The sequence below is a fragment of the Lepisosteus oculatus genome, chromosome 2 (genome assembly GCF_040954835.1).
Source record: "Lepisosteus oculatus isolate fLepOcu1 chromosome 2, fLepOcu1.hap2, whole genome shotgun sequence".
NCBI lineage: Eukaryota > Metazoa > Chordata > Actinopteri > Semionotiformes > Lepisosteidae > Lepisosteus > Lepisosteus oculatus.
In genome coordinates, this window is record NC_090697.1 from 27,173,608 (window position 1) to 27,191,749 (window position 18,142).

Below are 18,142 nucleotides of genomic sequence, written 5' to 3' on the forward strand. Positions count from 1 at the left end.
TGCATGTGAGTGCAACAGAGAGATTTTAAAATTAGGTTTGACTTTAAATGAATAAAGAACACCGGCGGAGATTTCTCTCAGTCAGACCAGTTCTGAATAGTGTAGTTTGTAGTTATAGTATAGAAGCGGTAAGGTAACATGTTGATTGTACTGCATTTCCCAGAGGTTAAGGTTTCCAGAGGTTTGGGATTCTGTGCTCATATCTGGAATGTTGTGGATTGGATTCCCAGGTGAGACACTGCTGTTGTACCTTTGATCAAGGTACATCACCCGATTGCTCCAGTAAAATACCGCTATGTTTAAAGAAGTATAATTATAAATTTCTATGCAAGTGTCAGACAAATAATTTGGTACATTACGCCTAGAGTAGGATGTCTACCCAGCTGGGTGATTAACTCTGCGGAAAATAACAGCAACAATTCCCTTTGATCTCAATTTAAATATGGTAGGAGAAAAATAATAGCTATCCAGTTTTTGATGTCAGCAAGACAGGACGATAGCTTATTTGTGGCTGAGGAGTCAATGGGATTCTAAGACAAACACAGCTGTGTGTCATCAGAATTACAGTGAAAGTTAACATTGCGTTTCTTGGTCATGTCTCCTAGCTAGAGCATGTACTGTATAGGGAAACCAGTGTAGGCCCAAGCATGTAATGAGATAAATAACACCAGATTGTGAGGTATGATATGAGCTAGGAGAAAACACAGATAGAGAGGCCGACTGAGCAGTTAGTGTTTTATCATTGAAAGTGTCAGATGCTGCACTTACAGTAAATGTACAAGGTCAAGAACCGACGATATCAGTGTCTGAAGACAGAACTGATTTAGTGTGAACCCTTTGGAAATGGCTTGACAATAATGCATTTATTATTGCTTCACAATGTAGTACAGTATGTGTAGCTAGTCATTCTGCTTTAGCACTCAATGGATCTTATAGATCTACTGTAGAACTGGGCTGTTGTTATTAAACATATGGAATTTGTATTGTATTATGAATTGGGTAAGGTGCACTAAACATAAAGCCTTTATCAGAATGCCAGGCTAGGCTGTGTTACAAATGGAATTTTCAAGTGGATGTTTTTGGGAGGTTTTGGAAATCTGAGTTCAATATGCACCAGGCATGCTGATGCAAATGATGTGGTCTGCACAACAAGAGCTCAGCTAATCTGCCTGGCAAACGGCTGCTTTTTACTGCTGCTGGGCCGTTGGGTCTCTCAAAGACTGTGTCACCACACCACCACTGTTTCTGACATCTAAATCTCAGAAGAAGCTCCACGTCAGCAGTATTGCTAAGGCGGTGCCTGTTAAATAATTATTTGTCTTATCCTGTTGACTAGCTTGCCGCCAGGATACTTTAGCTGTAGGTTATTATTGAATTGACACTTTCACACCTCCTGCTCATGAACATATCGGTTGCTGAAGTCTTCATTTGTTTTCTCTGGAAAAATTCATTTATCTTTTGAACTCAGTTTGTTTTATTCTTATGTTAGACTGTGATTGTCAGCTTTTCATATTGTCCCTTGATTAGCAGAATTCTTGACACTGCCTTGAAACCACCTGTTTCTTGAGACGCCCATCAACGTACAGAAAAAATCGGTAGCAGGCCGAGCTTGGGATGATTGTTCTGCATCCAGACAAATAGCCCTGCAAGACAGCTCTGTGTCCAGCTCCTTAAAGTGCTTCTCCTTTGCACAGTAAGGGGAGGCAGAGAACACAAAAAAGCCACAGAGTTTCAGCCTGAACTTCTACAAACGCCAAGAGAGTGCGACCCCATCGAGTGTTTATCCGACAAGCCCCCTCCCTCCCCCCTCCCCCCATGATCTTGACTGTGGTTTGTATTGGACGTGGTTATAAAGGGCTGGCAGAGCAGGCGCATTCTCCAGAAACAGAGAGTGGCTCGGCTCAGGCGGCGCAGGGGAGGGTGGCCCGCTGTTTGTGCTCTCTCTGGCGCTGGGACAGGGTTGTAATTCCACACTGCTTCAATAGGCCTTCCGTGCCCTCGCACTCTGTCCGGAGTGGCTCAGGTGAAAGGGAAGGGGGCCAGCAGGCAGAGAAACGTTCTTTCAGCTGACTGAAGGGGCATTTGAAACACAAGGGCACTTCTTTGGACCAAGGGAGGTGGGAGTGTGGAACAAGCCGTGTTGTTGCAGCTAGATACCCTGGCTTCTTTCAAGAAACGGTTGGGTGAGAGCCTAAGATCAATGGGCTACTAACTGCAGTACCAAACGAGCCAGAAGGGGCCGCAGTCCTCCTCTCATTTGTGGCCAGGCATACAGTCTTCTGAAAGGAAAGCGGCTGGGTCAGGAATGACAGCTAAAGGTCATTAAAGCGACCCTGCACTGCTCCTGCCTCAGAAGTCAGCTCTCCGCAGCCGCCTGAACTCCAGTCCCGCTGAGCGCCGTCGCAGAGCAGTTACGAGTTGTGCAACAGCGAAGGCTGCTCTTGTTATTTTTGAACAGCTTTGTGTACCAGATTATGTTTCCCTTAGAATTATGGACACTTTCTCTTGCTTATACTGGGTCCAAAGCCCTTCCTCTGCACTGTACAGTAGAACAAAAACAAGAAATATTTTTGTCGTATATTAATAAAAACAAGGTTCAGCGGAGGGGGAGATGAAATCATTCCTCGTGGCAGGGTGCAGAGCCGGGTCAGTCAAGCTCAATTGCTTCTGGAACGCGATCCCAGCGGAATCCATCATGGCACTGGAATCAAAGCCAGGCAGATGGATGACAGCTCCCCTCTTTGGTGAGCCAGACCCTTGGCCAATACGCGTCTTTTCTATTAAGTAATAATGGAACACAGGGATACACAGACGGAAAATAATGGTAACCCACCCCATGCTTGAATCATGGCATGGTGCTTTGGTTTCATTTCCCATTGAGGAAAGGCCCCAGCTTCCTCGTTGCTTGTGGTCACCAGTATCCAGTGCTCTGCTGGCACTAGTGTATATCATCCTGATGTAGCCCTGTCTGCACTGATCACTGTCAGGGGCTGTACAGCTGCTGAGCTGGAAGCCTGCGCTTTGGCAGCCCTGCCAGACTGATGGGATAAATTACTGTCACTTGGATACATAGCCTCTGCAGCAGTGCCATCACTGATAACTGATCTTCATGGTGGAACGACACTGTACATCCAGGGTTCATTTTACAAGACGATGTAAGCTCAGAAAAATGTGTGGGAAAATCACACTCCTGAAAGATACTAATTTTAAAATGTAATGACATTACTTTCTTACTGTACAGTATAGTCCCAGATGGGAGATTGGCTTTGCAGGCAGGCAAAACACACAACACAATACACAGTACATTGAAAATGAGCCCATTAACAAATAAGAGACATGCATGTATGTTGAGAAAGAAAATGTACATAAATAAAGTAAAATATACAGTCAACTGTCCAAATGGAGCAGGTTAAAAGCTGTGAGAATAAAAGATGACTTAATTCTATTGCCCTTGAATTTAGGTAGCCTAAGTCTGCACACTGTTGGAAGGAGCTCAGATTCACTGTGCAGTGGGTGGTCATGACAGTCAATGGTTATATTGGCCGTCTGCATTATTAGTTCGACATAAATGTGTGAAAGCTGTAGCTGCTGTGCACCAGTAATTTTGCTGACTACCTTCACAGTCCTGCTCAGCTTTCATTGTATGTATTAAGTATTTGTATTGTGTGTTTTAAGGTGTCCAAACCATTAACCTCTACAGTACTTATTCCTATGTATAATACCTAATATACAGTATATATATAGTACTAAGCTTCGAGTGAGTTCCTGCATCAGCATTCAGGCTGCTGTGCATACAGTATATACATTTCTGTAAAATACAGGTTTGACATCATAAAAAAAGTGTAAGGCACATTTATGAAATCATTAGAAGATTATGAGTTCATACTTCCACATGTGGCATGCTGTTTGGTCTTTCTGTATGTTTGGCAGGAAGATCCTTTCATTTCATGTAGAGATACAGTACAATATGTGGTTCCAAAACCTTGCTGGGCTTTATGTGTGTTTGAGAAAGTGAAAGCAGGATTAATGTGGGCCACATTGCTGACTCAGGCTGATCTTGCCCTGTGTGTCATCCACCAGTGGCTATTTTAAGAAGTAGTGCAATACTTTACATATTGTAGTACAGTAACTGTACACAAACTGCATATGACACAGGAACTGATACTTGTACAGTACTTTTAAAAATTATTTTCCACACTGTCTTGTTAAGTTTAAAAAGTAATTTGTTGCACCAGTAACTTGTGACTGTAATGCTGCATGCACAACTTTCTCCAATATTGAATGTTGGCACTGCTGGTCTTCCTGGGTGTCTTACATCAACATCCCACACAAACTACGGAATAACAATGCCCCAAATATGACAGATAGTGTATCTCTACAAGGTTTGTTTTTTTTTTTCCTTAACTCAACAAAGCAAACATAACTCAGTCTGCTGTTACACAAATATACAATCAAGTAATTAAGTGGGATGAAGTCAGTGTCGGGTTATTGTAGACAAATTCACAGCTTTGTTGTGAACAAGGTTGTTCAGATTTCTTAGGGAAGGGTTTATTTAAGGTCAGAGGAGGTGAGACTTTATTCTGCATTGTGGGTATCCTGCAGACTGTGTGGTAAAAGCAGTAGGCAGTGAATTTTTCCCATACTGGGGGGTTGTCTTCAAGTTTCTTTCTGTCTAGTGTATGAAGATTTTGGGATCATACTGCGCAAGCACAACACAGCAGCAGAGCTGCTCTCTTCCCTACTTCCCAAATATGGAACAAAAATAGTTCTCTGATCTGACAGTGGTAGGGCACCCACAAAAGACACTCACTCAGGTGTGGCACTGTAGGTCATGAATTATACAGAAGACTACAAGAAACATTAATAACATAGTTTATGTGAGAAAAAGACTACAGGCTTTGCATAGTGGAAGAGTGGTGAGGATTGCTAATGCAGTGCTGGGACCCGGGGTTAAATTCCTGGGGTTAAATTCCTGGGGTGCTATCTGCATGGAGTTTGTAAGTTCTCTGCGTGTTTGTGTGGGTTCCCTCCAGGTGCTCTGGTTTCCTCCCAGAGTGCTTAGACATACTGTACTGGTGGATTAATTGACTTCTGGGATAATTGGCCCTGGTGTGAGTGCATGAGTGTGGGTGATTTTGTCTGTGTGTCTGCCCCACGATGGACATGGCGTCCCATCAGGTATGTACAGTACTGTATCCTGCCTCATGCCCATTGCTCCAGCTCCCCTGTGACCCTGTAGTGGATAAAGCAGTAAGAAGACAGATAGATGGAAGAAGGCTATAGGTGCTCCCAGACTTGCAAAAGGATTGCTTTCAGCGTATTGCGAACTTGGAGCACTGTTCAGTACTTTCAATAATAAAACTAACTGAAGCAAAGAGCATTGCAAACAATTGTGAAATAGAAGATAGACCTTCACGTACCTTAGTTCCTAGTGCTGTCTTGGTTTTCAGCCATGTGTTGAAGGGTAATATGGCAAAACAACTGCTGAAAAGATTCTACAAAGTGCACACGGAAGAGAAGATATACACAAGAGGCGAAACAGGGCAAGAGTGAGGCCGCACACAACTTGAAACCGGGGTTGAAAGAGAGCCGCAGTGGGATTATAGAAAGCCTGGCCTTTGCCCAATTAATGATGTTGAAACCTAATCCAATTAGATGGACAGTCATAACTCAACTCAAACGAAGACGTCTGCATACAGTCTTCTGGACTTGTTTCTATAAAGCAAGTGTTCTATGATCCTGCAAAAATAGTCCCTTTGAAAAGGCTTTTATACTTAATAGAAACAAAATCCTGCACCCATCTTTACTTGTCTCACAAGAACATTTTATCAGGATAGAAAATAACATTTTATTAATAACACTAGGCCAACAACGAATGGGCCAATTTATAAAAGGAGGGTCCATTTTTTTACATAAACACAGATTTTATGTCTATATAAAACATTTCTTGAGAGAAGTAAAAATGTGCCAGGGATTACTTTTTTTAAGAGCTCCCTGCAATAATACTTGCACTTTCAAGAATGTGGCTTTTGAGAACTAGAACTCTTGAGGGTTGCTGCTTTGTGACGTTAACCGGAAGAAACGGCTCTCACAGAAGGAAGAACTTTCATTCCTGATACTTTTGTAGAGAAGATTTACTCTTTATTTCTGCTTCCCTGTCCCCCTCTAGACTGAGGCAAGAGGCAACCAATTTGTTTCAGTGTCCGATGTTCCCACTCCTGTTAAGAGGAAGCAAGAAGCGACAATGCAGTTTAGCAAAGAGATTTAATTTGTTACGAGAACAACTATTTTCCTGAGAATATTTAGGAAAACACACACACAAAGTGTATCCCCCCTGGAGCTGTAAATCCAAGTGGTTTTCAGGACGTTTTACAGTCCGAGTACAACTCTAGCCACTCTCTGTTATGAGCATGAATGGGTGTTCAGAAGTGATCGTTGCATATGAATTAGAACTATACAATATATTTCCACACATGGCACAATAGCTGTTTCTGATTAGGTATTCCTGTCCATCCCCCCCTTCATTTATTCCTGAAATGTCACTGGAATGCATAATACAGTATACTGGACTCTATGGGTTATGTACTGGAATATATGAGCTGGCTATATTAAGAATGCCCTCAGGTCAAGTCAGGAACCAGCCCCGACACTTGTGACATCCAGCTCTCCTCTGCAGGTTTGTGACGCGCTTCATCGAGCTGGACGGGCTGACCTGCCTGCTGAACTTCCTGAAGAGCATGGACTATGAGACCTCCGAGAGCCGCATCCACACCTCCATCATCGGCTGCATCAAGGCCCTGATGAACAACTCGCAAGGCCGGGCCCACGTGCTGGCCCACCCCCAGAGCATCAGCATCATCTCCCAGAGCCTGCGGCTGGACAACATCAAGACCAAGGTGGCGGTGCTGGAGATCTTGGGCGCCGTATGCCTGGTGCCGGGGGGACACAAGAAGGTGCTGCAAGCCATGATCCATTACCAGAAGTACGCCGCTGAGAGGACACGCTTCCAGGTAGGACTGCCACCAGCATCTTACTGTCCCCCCCTTTCACTTACACAGCCTCATTGAGGGGTTTTTATATCCAGAAGATCTGGCAACTCAAGAAACCTAGTTACTGGCTTCAACCACATGGCTGAGTAGCTTGTTCCACACTCCAGCAACCCTTTGTGTAAAGTAGTGCATCTTTTCCCGACTGGAGGATCTCATCCAGCCATTTCTTTACAGAAACCAGGGTATCAGTTTCAACAATATGGCTGAGTAGCTTGTGCCATGCTCCCACAACCCTTTGGGTAAAGAAGTGCCTCCTTTTCACAGATTAAGATACACTGTGCACCTCCAGGTAGTTTCCACTTGCACCCTCTGGGTTGGCTGTTCATTTTAAAGAAGTTTGTGTTGATTTTGTTGAGACCCACATGGCTCATGCTTGCATCATCACAAAAACAACATTTTTTTCCAAGAAAAAACAAATTAGTATATTAGGAACATGGCATTTCATCAATAGTGACAGGTTTATTTTGGGAATATAACTTCCTAACTCTTTATGGCATCTTTTCTGGCGATGGCAAATCCCATATAAAAGCAGGTCACTATCACAGACAGCAGGCAGGATGCAATCCTGAGTCAGCAAAGCCTGCAGCAGCCTACTCAGTGGCTGACTGAACAAACTGGACATGGGCTGTCCTGTGTTGGTCAGCTGGAGAACCGCAACTGAGCAGCTGTGTCAGGTTAAATGAGTCAGACTTTCATCATCAGGCCTTTTCTAAAAGAAGTCTAAATTGATTTCGTTGACACATGACCAGATACCCTCACATCTCTGGCCTGTGAGCCAGTGAGCTAAGTCGATGAGCCAGGCGTTTTTGTTATTGTGCAGACTGGGCTTCTATCAAAGGACATAATGCACTCAAACATGTGAGCTCAGGATTTAGGCCATGATGATGGCAAACAGTTCACTGCACAGGAAATAGGTTAGGTGGGCATTCTACTCCAAATCTGCCCAAGGTGAAGATCAGATCCTTAGTCTCATTTCTCTTCTTAGTCATATCAGCCTCATGCAACCTCCATTTTAATTGGGTTATAATCCCTTATATTAAAATTAATAAATACTGTAGAAAACCTGCAGCAATGGAAATTCATTGGTGTGGTACGGTAGATCAATGAGGAGATGCAGCTCGCCCTTATAACCAAGAAAGCTTTATCAGGCTAAAAGGATGGACAAAAATTAGAAGATGGGTCCTTTGGAAAATTCTGTTGCACTAAAGGGAAGCTGATCTTTCTGTCTGTAGACGCTACTAAATGAGCTGGACAGGAGCACAGGGCGTTACAGGGACGAGGTCAATCTGAAAACAGCCATCATGTCCTTCATCAATGCTGTGCTGAATGCTGGGGCTGGGGAGGTGAGTACAGCCTGCTGCTCCACATCTTAACAGAAAGACAGACAGACTCTCATGACACTCCCAGACAAACTCCTCCAGCTGAACACACATTTACAGACAGACAGACTCTCATGACACTCCCAGACAAACTCCTCCAGCTGAACACACATTTACAGACAGACAGACTCTCATGACACTCCCAGACAAACTCCTCCAGCTGAACACACATTTACAGACAGCTAGACTCTCATGACACTCCCAGACAAACTCCTCCAGCTGAACACACATTTACAGACAGACAGACTCTCATGACACTCCCAGACAAACTCCTCCAGCTGAACACACATTTACAGACAGACAGACTTTCATGACACTCCCAGACACACTCCTCCAGCTGGACACACATTTCCAGACAGTGGAGATTTTGGTCCTTGAACCTACAGAAGTCACAGCTTCTGGGGAGCTTGAACATCCCCATTTACTCGGCTCTCTGTGCTGTCCCACAGGATAATCTGGAGTTCCGCCTCCATCTCAGGTACGAGTTCCTGATGTTAGGAATTCAGCCAGTGATTGACAAGCTGAGGGAACATGAGAATGCCACCCTGGACAGGTATGATTTCAGGATTTGGTTTTGTCCTAAGAGCTTATTTGTGCTTGCAAAAAAGATCCTAGCTCATTTCCATGATCTTGCCCACGGGACATAACTCAGCCTTAACTGTACTGATCTTAGAGACAAGTTTTTCAGGTCAAGAAGGGTATCATCTTCTCAGTTGTGCTGAGTACTTTACATAGTAATCCTGGTCTGGGAGACCCACATGCCTCCTGACTTTTGTTCCACCTGAGCAGTCAGTGAAATCTTTGATTCCTCAATAGAATAAGTTGTAGATTTACTTCCACCAATCTACTTGTTCTCAGTTCCTAACCATGTCAAAGATCACTTTATATCTATTGCTTCTTAAATAACTTAAAAGCTCCAACCTTTCCTATTGCAAAGATTACAAACAAGCAACTGATTGGTTCATGAAAGAATGTGTTTAAGTCAAGAGTTCAAGGGAAGGGCGTCCCTAGGATGAGAAATGGGAACTGAGAATTAAGGCAACATCAGCAAACCTAGACTCAATAATAACAATACAGGCAAAGCAACATTTCTATTTTAAAACATTCAAAGCTGGAGAACAGCTCGGTTTATGTCAGTCTCATGTATTGGGCTTCTTAATGCGAGTTTGACAACATGACAAAGTGTATTACGACCATGCGGACACATTTGCTATCATTCTGTCACCGACAGTGACATTCTTGCTTCTTCCTGCTCTCCATCCCTCTGCAGGCACTTAGACTTCTTTGAAATGGTGCGGAATGAGGATGACTTGGAACTTGCCAAGCGCTTTGATTCGGTGAGTCGGAGAAGCTGGTTTTCCTTGTCAAAGCAGGACAGAGGGGCTCACTGTTTATTTGCAATATGTACACACCATAGAGACAAGGGAAGAGAAACCCAATCTGATTTCTTCTGGAAGCCGCAGGCGGACATGGGCAAATGAGAATGCTCATCGCCCCTCGGCTCTGTTGTCTGTGCAGAGGGCGGTCAGAAGCGACAGGATTCCAGGGGGATTGTGGGGCGTCAGACAAGGGCTGTGGGATTGCAGGGGTGCAGGCAGGTGTGGCCATGCAAGCATGAGAGAACAATTCCCCCACACTCAGCAGTTAAAGTCATCACATGGCTGTGGCAGCTTTTCCCAACTCTGTTGTGGTTCAGCTCAGCTCAGCTGGCGATCTGCTGGTGCTGGTGAGAGCTCCAGATAGCTTGAGAGACAGCGGCCTCGGGTGCATTGGGCTGTGTGATTTGATTTCCCCCAGGAGCACATCGACACCAAGAGCGCCAGCCAGATGTTTGAGGTGATAAAGAAGAAGCTGTCTCACACGGACGCCTACCCCTACCTGCTGTCCATACTGCAGCACTGCCTGCAGATGCCATGTGAGTCAGTGCCATCTCATGCCCGCTCAGTGGTCGCAGGGCTCAGCCGGGGCTGTTCTTTAGGAGGAAGTGCAGTCGTGTGCATTTTGTGACAGTGTTCCTCCTTCTGTTAAATAATCTGTTAAATAATCATAATAAAGATCTGTCTTTATTATGTACAATGCAAACCCTTCTAGAAGGGCATCCTAACACACGTGCTGGTTGACTGGATTGAATGCATTGCACTGAAAAGCACCTTTCAGCCCTGATGAGTGGTGCAGGGGTCTGCCTAGCTTTGTCACCGTGCTGAATCGATCATGAGAGCCAGAAGGGGCTTCAGGTGGACTGGCCTGATCTGCCAGAGGCCTGAATGTGCCGGATTCTGGGAGAACAGCCTGTATCAGCGGCAGAGAAGGTAGGCCCCGGTGATGTGAGCGGACTCGGCCCCACCTCTCACCGTTCCTCTCCCTCTCCTCCTCCAGACAAGCGGGGCGCTGGCAGCCTGCAGCACTGGCAGCTCCTGGACCGCCTCCTGCAGCAGATCGTCCTGCAGGACGACAAGGGCGACGACCCAGACATGGCCCCCCTGGACAACTTCAGCGTCAAGAGCATCATCCGCATGTGAGTATGGCCCCTCCTGTGGGATCTGTGACCCAGCCAGGGTTTGTAAGCGGTGGCCTTGTTCCATGTTGTTGTTTTGTGTTTTGTCCTGATGAGGGCTTCTGTGCCAAAATGTTGACAGTTTATGAAAGATAAGGTTTTGGGTGTATAGAGTGTGCATTCAGTTGACTACTTTTTATATCGCTGCTTTGTGCTCATGCTGGAAAATTCTAAACACAAGCCTGATAGTAGGCTCGTTGCACCAAGTGGTCCATTGGCTCAGGTCTTGAAGGGATTGAATAGGACTGGGTCAAGGCTAATATAGAACAATACAGGCCACAACCCATCACCCATCATCAAAGTGGAGTTGATCAGGGTTTCAAACTCAGAGCTAATAACTTTTTATCCAAATATTATATTAGCACTCTTTGACACAGCTTGGCATTTTTCTGAAGCCAGGGTACAAGAGCAGTCCCCCACCTGGGAGGCTTTGTGGAACAGTAAGGAAACCATTGCCTATGAGCAGACAACAAAGAACTCAATAATGGCTTGTTTTGTTCTTAGTGAAACTGATGTGATATGAAAATACCACAAAGACAAGCCCTGTTTTTTAGTTTTAATTTTGTTGCATTTTAATGCACTAACCTAGGGCAGTTGTGTGTGGTCCAAACAAGTAATGTATACAGCATGGCACTGCAGCCTTCTGGTGCCCTATTTCTTATGAAGATGAAGCACAATCAGCAAGAACCCTGACAGTTTCTGACAGTTTACAGCTCTGAAGAAATTAGCTCATGTATACTTTGTGGCACACTGAGCCATTCCTGCAGCGTCTATGAAGAGTTTTAAATAAAATAATAGGATTGTACAATAAAAAAAGAAATAGTTCATTATGAGAGAAGGGTATAGTTACAGTCAGAATATTGTTTTAATTAGACTCATGTTTTTGAGGCTATGTTTCTGTGGGAAATGAGCAGTGCTCCAATTCTGTCTGCTTTAAAGCCCTGTAAACAACACAGTCACATGGCTTAGTCAACATTTCCTGCCACAGATATTATTGCATCAGGAAAGCGTGCAATCATTATCTTTACTGTCTCTTCCTAGTCTTTCAGAATCAGATCATACTCCAAATTGCATGGAGCTTCTCTTATTGTTGCCATCTAACTGAAGGCCATCAGACAAAACTGAATTTGGGTTTAACTCCAGAAGATTTAAGAGCTCAGGAATCTGTGAATCAATCAATTTGATCCTTTTATAGATCCTTTCATTCAGAGTATCCTCAAGGAATTTTATCAAGGAACATTGCAGCTCTGTATTTGACTGGTATGAACTTTGCCTTGATTACCATTAGCTTTGGCACTAACAAACAAGCACTGTGTAATAATTGTGATTTTCCATGTATAGTAAATATATAGCAGTCCTGTTTATTAAATGTGCTTAAATAAAACAAGCAGTTGACTCTCTTAACCCTGTCTTGGTAAGTGAAGATATAAACATTGATTAACAGTGATCAGTGAAGATCAAAAAAGATGATAACATTGATTAAGATGATTAATAGTGTAAATGTAGCAGGATACAACATGCCAACATGAGAATGGATAAAATAAATATTTTTTACCAGGTAAATGTAGTTTTGAAAAAACAATTATTGGAGTTTAGTTGACGTTTGAAAAGTGGTTGTTGAGCTACATCTCTTAATATAATCATTTATTGTATGTTTTGACCAGTTGACAGGCTTAGAAATACAATTTTGACAACAAATGAAGTTTAAACACATCATTCCAACATGCAGGCTGCATCCAGATTTCACCAGCAAATCAGAATTTTCGCTGGGAAGAGGTCTAAATGGGCTGATGTTTTCAGTACATAAGATAAGATCACTTTAGTGGCCATATACATACCCCAATGCTCTCCTTGAGACACACAGACAGGGAGAGAAGCTTGGGGTGAGAGGGCAGGGTCAGCCATTTATACGGCACCACTGGAGCAGTTGGGGTTAAGGGCCTTGCTCAGGGGCCCAATGGAGTAGGATTCCTCTGCTGGCCACAGGATACGAACTGGCATCCTTCCAAGCACAGGCACAGATCCTTAGCCACAGAGCCACCACACAACTCTACATTCACTTTGATTAAAATGCACTGCTGAAGGAAGGTTTGTCGGTCTCTCTAATGCTTTCTAATTTCTTTCACAGGCTAGTGAATGAAAATGAAGTCAAGCAGTGGAGAGACCAGGCAGAGAAATTCAGGAAAGGTAACTGACCTGTTGGCCAACACTCTGCAGTGTGGCTTGAAGAGCATGCACTGTCTACTGCGCTACTTAGTGTCTGCTTAGTGGGAACTGATATTTCCAGTGCTACACACTCCAGTAAGGCATGGGTACTTGCTGTACCCCCTGGGTTTCGAGCCCTCTGCACCCCAAGGCTGAATTTAACTATTTTCCTGAAGCTGGTAAAGTTGTTGCATACATTGCAGGTTTTAAAAGCAGTTTGTTGCTTAAAGCATTTTCTGTATCTCCTGTAGTGGGTTCCTCAGTGACTGGAGTTTGAAAAAAGTTAAATCAGTTGAAATGAGCTCAGTATGAGTATGTTCAGTGATATTGACTACTACTACTATACTGCATATGTTGAGGTCAGTTAATGTGAGTGTTTAATGAGATGTGGAGCTCAGTGTGAGTGTGTACTGGGATGTTGAGGCTAGTGGGAGGTGGACTGGGATGTTGAGGCTAGTGTGAGTGTGGACTGGGATATTGAGGCTAGTGTGAGGTGGACTGGGATGTTGAGGCTACTGTAAGTGTGTACTGGGATGTTGAGCTCAGTGTGAATGTGGACTGGGATGTTGAGGCTAGTGTGAGTGTGTACTGGGATGTTGAGGCTAGTGTGAGGTGGACTGGGATGTTGAGGCTAGTGTGAGTGTGGACTGGGATGTTGAGGCTAGTGTGAGTGTATACTGGGATGTTGAGGCTAGTGTGAGGTGGACTGGGGTGTTGAGGCTAGTGTGAGGTGGACTGGGGTGTTGAGGCTAGTGTGAATGTGGACTGGGATGTTGAGGCTAGTGTGAGTGGACTGGGATGTTGAGGCTAGTGTGAGTGGACTGGGGTGTTGAGGCTAGTGTGAGGTGGACTGGGGTGTTGAGGCTAGTGTTAGTGGGCTGGGGTGTTGAGGCTAGTGTGAGGTGGACTGGGGTGTTCTCGGCCTTTTGGCTAAGATCAAGCGTACAGTAGATCAAGTGTAGATCATGTGTGGATGCTGATTCTTGCATGTGTCTCTGCTGCTTTCCCCTCAGAGCATGCAGAACTCCTGGGCCGGCTGGAGAGGAAAGAGCGGGAGTGTGAAACCAAGACGCAGGAGAAGGAGGACATGATGCGGACACTGAACAAGATGAAGGACAAGCTGCAGAGGGAGGGCGTGGAGCTGCGGGCCACCAGGGAGCAGATGCTGGACCTGACCTCCCGCATCAACCACCTGTCGGTGAGGGGGCCTGGACACCAGGCACGGCATGGCACCTTCTGCCCGTTTATGAGTCTGGGTGTCTTTCTTCATTTGCAGACTTTCCAGTTATCCTTCTATTCGTGTATTTATTTACTTAATCATTTATCCTCTGTAGAGGCATCAGTGCCTCTTATCCCTTTGCAAGAAAACATTATGAGTTTGTCCTGCACACAATTTAAAATGGCCTCACTACTGCATTTGGATATTCTTCTAATAAATAATTAAAATATACTTTTTCACATATCGCTTCACTCACACGTTTTGTTGAGGTTTTTAGGTTTCTGCTCAGCTCCTTTGTGTTGAATAACCTCTGATGATTTGTTACCTCTGACATACTCATTAACACATCTCTCTTTTCCACCAGCAGGGCGGCAGTATTCCTTTTCCTCCTCCTCCTCCCCCTGGCGACCCCTTGGCTCCTCCTCCCCCTCCCCTGATGGGCGACTTCCCGCCTCCCCCGCCTCCCCTGCCTTTCTCCTGCCCGCCCCCGCCTCCTCCTCCCCCCCCGCCTCCAGGGGGCCCTCCCCCTCCTCCGGGAGCTCCTCCCTTCTTCTGCTCCGGGGTCCCGCTGCCCCCCGGCTTCCCAGTACTACCTGCCCCCCCAGCGCTGGGCACGACCACCAGCATCCTTCACAACAAGAACATCCCCCAGCCCTCACACCCCCTCAAGTCCTTCAACTGGTCCAAGCTGAGCGAGGTGAGTTCGTCACGCAGTGGACAGAGGGATGTACTGGCCCTGTGTCCAGGAAAAATCAGCCACCCTTTCAAAGAGGTCACAAGTCTTTGTGTTTCACCTGATCGGGATTGGTATAATTTATTGTAATTTAATTGATTACTTACTTTATCACTTTTATTTCTCACTGAGCATCAAGAAAAATATCAATTTGCGTGCATGTGTTTTAAGAATATAAAGTACAGTATACTGATTTGGCATATTGATTACAATTCCTTGATGTCATTTTGATTAATTGTTAATTCGAGATCGACTATGATATGCTCGGACAGTTGCATAAGCACCTACTGTAATCACCTCATTGGGGAGGGAGCTAATTGACGACAGGTGATGAGGCAATGTAACCTCTTGAATGTCACACCTGATAAGAACCAAGAAGAAAAAACACTTGAGGAAGATCCCCTGTTTATCAAAAGAGCAGCATCTTTGTGGCATCAGTTTGCTGGAGATCAGACTGTGACTGCTGAGCTCACTGTCGCTCTCTGCCCGTGAGCATTTCTTTACCAGGACAGTTCGGGTAAAGCACTTTTTATGCAAGGGTACTACAGCAGTGTCTCCCTGGGATTTGAGCCCACAACATTCCCGTCCAGAAGCCCAACCTCTTCTCTCCCTTATTCCCAGGCACTCACAATGGGTTTGTTGACAGCCAAAGTCAGAGTTCAGAGTGAGATTCTAAAAATAAGAGAAAGAAACAAAACCCAAAGGTTACAGTCGAGGTTGTTGGGTGACATCACCTTCGCTGTGTGTAAAAGAAAAATTGGCTGTTGCCATCTGGATGAGAACCGTGCTATTGGAACCTGCAGCAGATAGTGTTTGGAGGCCGTCCAGTCCCATTGGTCAATGGCTCATCCTTTCATGATCCTCTCGGTCATTTACCACTGATCCACTGTGAGGACAGCAGATCCTGGCTCATCTAAAAGACCCTAGGGACACATTTCACAGCTCCCTCTGCATTGGAGAGCTTCCACCACTTTCCTAAACTGCTTTGCTATTTTTTCCACCAAATTATCTGTGACTAAAAAAAGCTAGTCATGTATTCTCAACGTAACTGTATTATTTAATGTTATACAATGTGGGCAATGTGGTGGGGAAATCATAAGGAAGGGGTCCTAAGAGAAATGAGTGGAGTGGGACTCTGCCGCAGGTCCTCTGATTCCTGGCTTGTTCTTTCTCCTTTCAGAACAAGATCAGCGGTACTATCTGGCACAGGATTGACGACATGCGAGCCTTCAAGGTCCTGGATCTCAAGGACATTGAGAAAATGTTCTCAGCCTACCAGAGACAGCAGGTACTGGGGTCTGTCACTGCCTCCCTGAGACAGCAGGTCTAGGAGTCTTGTCTCCGCATCTCTGAGACGGCAGGTCTAAGAATCTCTCCCCACCTACCCAAGACAGCAGGTACAGGGGTCTGACTCCCCCTACCCAAGACAGCAGGTACAGGTGTCTGCAGCCGGGGACGGTGTGAGGCCATCTACAGCAGACTCTTGTTTGGAGTTGTAGAAGGAATTCACATATACAGTAGAATGGCTTTGATAAAACTGATCGCTTGCCTCTTCTTCTGAATAAGCCTTGCAGTCCTAATTGCTTTCATTGTTTGAAGGCACATCAGCAATTTTTATAACCCTGCCCTCTGAGAGCAGTAGAAAACTGGGCCGTGATATAATTTGAGATAAACTTGAATGGAATATAACCTTTAGCCTAAAGCCTGGCTGATGGCTAGCATTAGTAGCTGTGTCTTTCTGTCGCGGCTTTCCCAGTTGCTGTCATGCTGAAGCATGCTGTAGAAACTGTAGAGCAATTGGGCTCACAGCCTCCTGACTGGCTCCCAGAATTGTATCAGCAGCAATCAAGGGACTGTTCTGTACAGGACCAGTGTTCTCCAGAGCACACATTGACAAATTTATTTTGTGTCACTAGGCTGCTGGGACTTCAGAGGATATGTTACACACAAGAAGAGGCCATTTGGCTAATTTATCTTGTTTGTTTTTTTAGTAGCTAACTGATGCAGGGATACCAACAAGCCTTTTCTTGAAAGCAGCCAGTGTATCAGCTTCACCAACATGCCTGGGTAGCTTGTTTCTCAAGCCTCCTTACCCTGACTCCCTTTCAGTTACTCTTTGGGTAGAGATACGCCTTTTAAATGTTTCCACCTGTGTCCTCACAGTTCATTCTGTCCTTGAGGAGTTTGAATATGTTTCAGCTCTCCTCACTGTTTTCTCTGTTCAAGACTAAAGAGACTCAGTTCCTTCAGCCTGTCAGTGTAGGACATTGCTGGAATGTATCTGGTTGATTCCAGAGCACAGATATTTTTTTTTCTATAAAGTAGCAACCAGCTTTAATCAGCATCCTGAAATGGTATAAATGGGATGTACAAAAATACATGTAAGAGCTGCTACCCCTGCACTCTGTTGCTGCTGTTGATACTGATTCTCACTGTACAGTCAGTCCCAGAGTTAGGCATCCACAAACATGGCCTGTTTAGGCAAGTTCAAAAAAGAAACTTGTCCAGTGCATTTCAGTGCATGTCTCCCTTGCAGAGAAGAGAGAAATGATTTTATTTTGCTTTTCATGGTGAGTGGCTGGCCTCACCCGAGCTATCCCCTGTTAAAGTGCCTCCTTGTTTGCATGAGCTGGTCAGGAGGCTGGAATCAGCCTGCGTTGAGTAGATATCTGATCTCCTGCTCTCATAGTCTTGGCTGCTGAAGGTATTAATTTCTGCATGTGTTTTAATTTTGTCTTCTCTGCGCCTGCGGCTGCCGGGCAGGACGTGGTCACTAACCCCTCCTTCAAGCAGGTGAGTGAAGCGAAGTGCACTGGTCACCCCCAGGGGGCGTACTCCTGCTGTGTGTTCACCCCCAGGGGGTGTGCTACTGCTGTGTGCACAGGGCAGGGCTGTGCCATACTGGTCATGGAGGGTCAGAGAGTTTCATTCCAGTTCAGCTCCTAAAGAGCTAAATCAGATGATTACTGGCTTGATTGGCCAAATTGAACAGCTTCTCCGAGC

The 18,142-nt window shown here is 45.1% G+C and overlaps 1 protein-coding gene across 5 annotated transcripts in view; it reads left to right on the forward strand.

Annotated features, from left to right (window-relative positions):
• Positions 1-18,142, forward strand: part of daam2 (dishevelled associated activator of morphogenesis 2) — a 137,153-nt gene that overhangs the window by 94,368 nt on the left and 24,643 nt on the right. For 2 of the 5 annotated variants that reach the window (XM_015357407.2, XM_015357400.2), the window contains exons 6-16: positions 6,677-7,010; positions 8,282-8,392; positions 8,878-8,981; positions 9,699-9,765; positions 10,226-10,343; positions 10,805-10,943; positions 13,111-13,169; positions 14,201-14,385; positions 14,771-15,103; positions 16,320-16,427; positions 17,903-17,932. In XM_015357407.2, the coding sequence (XP_015212893.1) occupies positions 6,677-7,010; positions 8,282-8,392; positions 8,878-8,981; positions 9,699-9,765; positions 10,226-10,343; positions 10,805-10,943; positions 13,111-13,169; positions 14,201-14,385; positions 14,771-15,103; positions 16,320-16,427; positions 17,903-17,932 (1,588 nt within the window). The remainder of the gene's footprint in view (positions 1-6,676; positions 7,011-8,281; positions 8,393-8,877; positions 8,982-9,698; positions 9,766-10,225; positions 10,344-10,804; positions 10,944-13,110; positions 13,170-14,200; positions 14,386-14,770; positions 15,104-16,319; positions 16,428-17,902; positions 17,933-18,142) is intronic. The other 3 variants (XM_015357413.2, XM_006626338.3, XM_006626339.3) reach the window with 3 other exon arrangements.